Source organism: Callorhinus ursinus, unplaced genomic scaffold (assembly GCF_003265705.2).
Source record: "Callorhinus ursinus isolate GAN/ISIS: 27379988/994484 unplaced genomic scaffold, GSC_fseal_2.0 scaffold17, whole genome shotgun sequence".
Taxonomy (NCBI): domain Eukaryota; kingdom Metazoa; phylum Chordata; class Mammalia; order Carnivora; family Otariidae; genus Callorhinus; species Callorhinus ursinus.
The window spans coordinates 53,428-61,466 of record NW_027397079.1 but is presented as its reverse complement, the minus strand read 5'-3'; the positions used below and the strand labels follow the sequence as shown (position 1 = coordinate 61,466).

The 8,039-nt window shown below is 36.5% G+C and overlaps 1 protein-coding gene across 1 annotated transcript; it reads right to left on the bottom strand.

Annotated features, from left to right (window-relative positions):
* Positions 1 to 6,649: 6,649 nt before the first annotated feature.
* LOC112834447 (olfactory receptor 14J1-like) lies at positions 6,650 to 7,616 on the bottom strand. Its single transcript, XM_025885891.1, is given in 2 exon segments — positions 6,650 to 6,838; positions 6,840 to 7,616. Coding segments are annotated over 2 exon segments (966 nt in total).
* Positions 7,617 to 8,039: the final 423 nt, after the last annotated feature.

Sequence of the window (8,039 nt, the reverse complement as noted above, 5' to 3'; positions counted from 1 at the left end):
GTGTATAAGAAAGCAACTGATTTCTGTGCATTGATTTTGTATCCTGTCACATTCATAAAGTGTCATGTCATCTGTGAAGAGAGAGAGTTTGACTTCTTTGCCAATTTGAATATGTTTTATTTCTTTTTGTTATCTGATTGCTGTGGCTAGGACTTCTAGTACTATGTTGAACAGTAGTGGTGACAGTGGGCATCCTTGTCATGTTCCTGATCTTAAGGGAAAGGCTCTCAGCTTTTCCCCATTGAGAATGATATTCGCTGTGGGCTTTTCTTAGCTGGTTTTTATGAAATTGAGGAATGTTCCCTCTATCCCTACACTCTGAATAGTTTTAATTAGAAAAGGATGCTGTATTTTGTCAAATGCTGTTTCTGCATCAATTGAGAGGACCATATGGTCCTTCTCTTTCCTCTTTTAATGTGTTATTTTTTTAATCCATTCTGATAACCCATGTCTTTTTATTGCAGCATTTAGTCCATTTACATTCAGAGTAATTACTGAAAGATATGAATTTAGTGCCATTGTATTACTTGTAAAGTCCCTGTTTCTGTAGATCGTCTCTGTTTCTTTCTGGTCTATGTTTCCTTTGGGCTCTCTCTTCACTTACAGGACCCCCCCCCCTTAATATTTCTTGCAGGGCTGGTTTAGTGATCACTCATTCTTTCAGTTTTTGTCTGCCTGGAAGCTCTTTATCTCTCCTTCCATTCTGAATGACAGCCTTGATGGATAAATCATTCTTGGCTGCATATTTTTCTCATTTAGCTCCTTGAATACATCATGCCAGTCCTTTCTAGCATTCCAGGTCTCTGTGAATAGGTCTGCTTTCAGCCTTATGTTTCTACCCTTGTAGGTATAGGACCTCTTGTTTCGAGCTGGTTTCAGGATTTTCTCTTTATCTCTTAAATTTGCAAGTTTCATTACTATATGTCAGGGTGTTGACCTATTTTTATTGATTTTGATGGGGTTTCTCTGTTCCTTCTGCACTTAAATGCCTGTTTCCTTCCCCACATTAGGGAAGTTTGCAGCTATAATTTGTTCAAATAAACCTTCTGCAAGAGGGAGAGAAAGTCTTAAGCAGACCCTGTACTGAGCATGGAAGCCATTGAGGGGCTCAATCTCATGACTTTGAGCTCATGACCTGAGCTGAAACCAAGAGTCAGAAACTTGACCAACTGTGCAATCCAGTTGCCCTGACCTGTTGAAACTTTATAAAAAATAATGAAAGGTAAAATATTACTGCTACAATAATTGAAAAAAATAATGATCCCCACAAAATACAACTTTGTGTAGATTTTATGCAGTTTTGTAGTCTAGGGACCTGGTATGATTTCAACTACCTGATAAGATCTCTATGGATACCTGCTGGATGAATTCTTAAAATCACGTGAGACACGAAAGAGAACTGGCATGGCCACACATTGCTAATAGCCACGTTAAATGATTTAATGCTTTTGGAAAGAAATATGGTCATATCTTCAAGAGAATTGCACATTTTGTATACTTTGTGACAGTAATCCCATTCCTTAGAATTATGAAGAGCAGAACTTCAATGTTTAGCATTACTTGTCAGAGTGAAATATTGAAAAAAAATCCATATAAAATAAGTCAGTGATTGAATGTTATTATGATATGAATTCCACTAAACACTGTGCATTGAGAAAATTATAATAGTAAAACTATGTAGTTGTACATAATAATGTTATATAAATTTACACCAATATGTAAAATGCTGTGGATAAATACAAAAGTTAAGATGAACATTTGAAAATAAATTATTGGTAAATGGAATTATGATAAATTGTCACTTTTTTATTCCTATCATTTTTGTAATATTGTCTATGTAGAGTGTTTTAAAAGTGTGCTGTTTGCTGTTATGCCCGTGTGTGTGTGTGTGTGTGTGTGTGTGTGTGTCTATGTGGCTTTGTGCATTTGGAAGAAAAGGAAAGTAGTGAGCTTATATTAAATGGCTGTTGTTTATTTTCTCTTAGTTCAAAGAAAAAAAATGTTTCAATGGCAAAATAGGTGAAGAAATCACATGAAGTGTTTCCGTATGCCAACGGTTATATTATGCAGTTTATCTATAGGAAAAAAGACTGTTATTGCTTTTCCTCAATATTATATATTGAAGGAATTCCCATCATTAAAGCTCCTGTGTGTAACACTGGACAACTGTCAACAACAGGACAGAAGTGTTGTTTTTCTGGTGGACTCTCCACCCAGTAGTATCCTTCCTAAAGCTCCCCTCAATTTCTCATTCCACAGGCTGCAGATAACAGGGTGGAGTGTTGGGGGCATTACTGTGTAAAAGATAGATATCACAAGGGCAAAATCAGGGGAGAATCTGATGTTGGCTTTAGAAACTCAAAATGTTGAGAAAAAAACAACACAACAGAGTTTTTGTGTTTCCCTAATAACTAATGAGGTTGAGAATCTTTTCATGGACTTCTTAGCCACTTACATGTTATGTATCTTGAATTTGGAAATGTTAGTTCAAATTTTATGCCCATTTTTAAACATATACCACCTCACACCAGTCAGAATAGCTAAAATTAACAAGTCAAGAAACGACAGATGTTGGTGAGGTGGTATATCTTGTGGTTTTGATTTGTATTTCCCTGATGCCAAGTGATGTCGAGCACTTCATGTCTCTGTTGGCCATTTGGATGTCTTCTTTGGAGAAGTGTCTGTCTTCATGTCTTCTGTCCATTTCTTGACTGGATTTTTTGTTTTTTGGGGTGTTGAGTTTGATAAGTTCTTTATAGATCTTGGATACTAGGCCTTTATCTGTAATGTCATTTGCAGATATCTTCTCCCATTCTGTTGGTTGCCTTTTAGTTTTGTTGATTGTTTCTTTTGCTGTTCAGAAGCTTTTTATCTTGAGGAAATCTCAAAGTTAATTTCTGGTTTTCTTTCACTTGCTTTTAGAGACCTATCTTGAAAAAAGTTGCTGTGGCTGATGTCAAAGAGGTACTGCCTATGTTCTCCTCTAAGATTTTGATGGATTCCTGTCTCACCTTGAGGTCTTTCATCCATTTTGAGTTTATCTTTGTGTATGGTGTAAGAGAATGGTCCAGTTTCAGTCTTTTGCATGTGGCTGTCCAATTTTTCCAGCACCATTTATTGAAGATACTGTCTTTTTTCCATTGGACATTCTTTACTGCTTTGTCAAATATTAGTTGACCATAGAGTTGAGGGTCCATTTCTGGGCTCTCTATTCTGTTCCATTGATCTATGTGTCTGTTTTTGTGCCAGTACCATACTGTCTTGATGATTACAGCTTTGTAATAGTGCTTAAAGTCCAGAATTGTGAGGCCATCACCTTTGCTTTTCTTTTTCAACATTTCCTTGGTGATTCAGGGTCTTTTTTGGTTCCACACAAATTTTAGGATTATTTGTTCCATTTCTTTGAAAAAAGTGGATGGTATTTTGATGGGGATTGCATTAAATGTGTAGATTGCTCTGATAGCATAGATATTTTCACAATATTTGTTCTTCCAGTCCATGAGCATGGAACGTTTTTCCATTTCTTTGTGTCTTCTTCAATTTCTTTCATGAGTATTCTATGATTTTCTGAGTACAGATTCTTCGCCTCTTTGGTTAGATTTATTCCTAGGTATCTTGTGGTTTTGGGTGCAATTGTAAATGGGATTGACTCCTTAATTTCTCTCTCTTCTGTCTTGTTGTTGGTGTATAGGAATGCCACTGATTTCTGTGCATTGATTTTATATCCTGCTACTTTACTGAATTCCTCTATGAGTTCTAGCAGTTTTGGGGTGGAGTCTTTTGGGTTTTCCACAAGTATCATATCATCTGCAAAGAGTGAGTTTGACTTCTTTGCCAATTCGGATGCCTTTGATTTCTTTTTGTTGTCTGATTGCTGAGGCTAGGACTTCTGGTACTCTGTTGAATAGTAGTGGTGATAGTGGACATCCCTGCCATGTTCCCAGCCTTAGGGAAAAAGCTTTCAGTTTTTCCTCATTGAGAATGATACTTGCTGTGGGTTTTTCATAGATGGCTCTTATGATATTGAAGTATGTACCCATATCCTTATACTGTGAAGAATTTTATTCAAGAAACAATGCTGTACTTTGTCCAGTGTTTTTTCTACATCTATTGAGAGTATCATATGGTTCTTGTTCTTTCTTTTATTAATGTATTGTATCACACTCATTGATCTGTGGATGTTGAACCAACCTTACAGCCCAGGAATAAATCCCACTTGGTCTTGGTAGTGTCAAAAATCTTGTCAATTACCTGCAACCATTTACTTCCTTCTTGATTGGTAATCTCTGGGGCTTATCTCATTTAAGTAGGGACATTCTTTACAAATAGTGCATTCTGTTGATTGAGACTTTTGATGAGGTTACAGGAATATTTTTCCTCTTAAATCTAGCTCAAAATGTCCTCACTCAAATAAATAAGAAATTCCATAAATAATAATTATTTTTGTTTGGTACCATTTCTTCTCTTTCCCTTGAGAATTTTAAAATTCCCTCTGTAATAAAAAAAAGCACTCCAGGACACTGGGTGGTTCAGTCCATTAAGTGTCTGCCTTCGGCTCAGGTCATGATCCCAGGGTCCTGGGACTGAGTCCCACATCTGGTTCCTTGTTCGGTGGAGAGCCTGCTTCTCCCTCTGTCTGTGGCTCCCCCTGCTTGTGCCCTCTCTCTCCTTTCTCTGACAAAAAAATAAATAAAATCTTAAAAAAAGGGAAAAAAGCACTCCATGTAATTAAATTTAATTAAATAAATTTAATAATTTAATTAATTTATTAAATCAAATTAAATAAAAATTAAAATATTTAAATAAACATTTAAAATAATAAATAATAATTTAATTATTTTCTGTAAGAAAAAAGCACTCAATGAAATTAAATGCATTCCATAGAAGTTTCTCTGCTTTAGAGGATATAAAGCAGAAGACCAATGGACACCCAAGGAGATTATATAATACATATATTATATAATTATAATTATATAATATAATTAATTATACATATTAATTATATATGTATACAAATAGGTGCCTGGATGTTCATCAAAGTGTTGTTTAGAATAATGACAAGAGAAAGAAACAATCTAAATAGGGGATGGGTTAAATACAGCACACAGCCTTTGAAATGATTTTTATCTATTTCTCTAGAATGATATTACTTTATCACAAGAATTTATCAACCATATGTAAGGTGATGATACAGTGTAATATATTTACATATGCACACACATAAATAGAAAAATATGTAGAAGTACATTCATAAATAATACAATATTAGTTCCAATGGATTTATGGTTTACTTTTAAAATTTTCTTTATCTTCATTTTGGAATTATTTTACAAATAATGTGCAACCTGTTTAAATTTTATATATATAAAGAGAAAGAGAAATCATTGTGAATCAAGCTTCAAGACGGCAATATATGACACTAATAGAGATTTTGTCAATTGCAGCTTTATAGTGAAGAGAAATGCATGACCTTTAAAACAAGGAAAACACTCTTCATGTGTATGTATGTGTAGGTTACTAAAAACAGAACCATTAATCCAAAACAGCCATATAAAAAATATTCCCCCTTTACTCAGCAATTGCTCATCTCAACTGTTCTTAGAATGTGTACTTTGGTTCACTTCAAAATTGAGGGAACCAGCCCAATTTTGTCCTCGTGTGACTTATGAGTCCTTCCTGAAGAAAGTTACACTATCTACTATGCCAGAATGAGTAAGACTTTCTGACCCACAAGACCTGTGACTCTTAGGCTTATAGGTTTGAGCTGTACCTGTCCGCTCATCTTTGTTCTCTTTCATGGACCCAGGAGGTCTCCCCTACCTAACTCTGTAAAAACATCTTGTCAAGCTCTTCTATGTATCAGAAGATGAAATGCATTAATAAAAAAAATCTATAGTAATGGAAAAGCAGATGCCTGATCATTATCTCAGAGAATTATAGTAATATGTGCTAATATTTACAGATGATACAAATTACAAACACACTGGGAAGCAAAGCATTTGCAACAAGTAGAGGCAAACAAGCTTTGAGTCAAACTAATATTAGTTTCAATCACAGCTTTACTACTTTTTATTTGAGAAGTCTTAAGAAACTAATCTTTCCTAAATAACTGTCCTAATTGATTGAATGGGGGACAACGTAGTAAAGCTAGAAGAGTTATCTAATGGAGTTAAAAGAAAAACATGTATAATGCACCCAATATTTATTAGGGACTGAATAAATTGTAGGAAAAGCTATTATAATGCATCATAGGAAGGGAAATTAATGTGAGTATTTGATATAGGTAAGAAACTTGGAGACCCACTGGAAAACACACATACATACTAGGAATGTGCTCTCATAGACACAGTCAGCCTGCCTGACCACAGTCTGGAAACTCTTTGCTAAAAATCAACTTTAAATTATACTGGCCAAACCCTAAACTCATTACCTTTTCTCATGCACACACACAAAAGTCCTAAAAGAGGCCTTAAAATAACACTTTAATTGGAGGAAGGAAAGTCACTATCCTTAGAAGCATAAAATCTTAAATTTTGATGAATAAGATTTTGAGAAGAATAGAAAGGTTGGAAGGGAGTTCTGGGAGGAAATCAGACCTACCCTCTTACAATATGAATGTAATGACAGTACCTTTTATTTTTATGATTCTTTAGAATTTAAAAATGGCTTTTAAATACATCTTTCTCTGGGCAAATTCTCCTTTTGACAGCACCTTCCTCAGAGCTGCCTGCATGGCTTCATTCCATAAACTGTCGATAGCTGGATCGAGTGTTGGCGGTATCACCATATAGAATATGGAGAACATGAGATCCATAGCTGACTGGGAGTTGGAAGGCGGGGTGCAGAAACTCAAAGCCTGAAGTGGAGAGGAAGAAGGTGACTACAAACAGGTGTGGTAAGCAGGTGGCGAAGACTTTGGTCCGGCCCTCGGCTGATGGGATCCTCAGCACCGTAGAGAAGATGTGAATGTAGAAGACCACAATGGAGACCAAGCAGATGAATGCTGCTGAGGTTGTGAAGGCAGCCACTGCAATCTCATTGATGAATTCATGAGAACAAGCTAGTTTCAGCATCTGAGGAATATCATAGAAGAATTGGTGACTGAGTCTCTCCCCACAGAGAGGTATGGAGAAGTTCACAGCTGTATGCATGAGCCCAGAGAGGCCCTTAGCAAGCCACACAGCTGTCACTGCATGCCTACAAGCATGGTTGTTCATAATGGTCTCATACTGCAGGGGCTGACAGATGGCGACATAACGGTCATAAGACATGACTGTGAGGATGGCAACTTCCGATGAGGCCAGAGCTATGAAGAAGAACACCTGAAGAATGCACTGGCCACAGGATATGTAACCATTGTTCATAAGTGAATTTCTGATGGAATGGGGAACTGTGACAGAGATGAAGCAGAGGTCCAGAAGAGAGAGGTGCTTCAAGAAGTAATACATGGGGGACTGGAGGCAATGGTCCAAGCTGGTTACAGAGATAATGAGGAGGTTGCCTGTCAAGGCCAACAGGTATGTCACCATAAACAGCAATGCAAGTAAAATCTGAAGCTCACGGTTATCAGAAAACCCCACTAGGAGGAATCCACTCATGGAGGTCAAGTTGGCCATGGTCACAACTGAAGATAGCAAGTATGACTCTGTTTAGGGAGCCAAACAACAGTAGGAAAGAATGTATGATATTTAGTATATCTGTATGTCAAGGAATAGCACACTCAGCATAGAGCTACAGAAATCAAGACAAATTTATCCTCATAGTGATTAGGTAACATTTAACTTAGAAAAATCTTTACTACTGGGTGTTATACACAAATAATGAGTAATGGAACACTACATCAAAAACTAATGAAGTACTGGGGGGGCGGAGCAAGATGGCAGAGGAGTAGGAGACCTAGATTTCGTCTGGTCTCAGGAATTCAGCTGAATAAGGATCAAACCATTCAGAACACCTACGAACTCAACAGGAGATCAAAGATAAGAATAGTAACAACACTCTGAACAGAAAAGCGACCACTTTCTGGAAGGTAGGACATG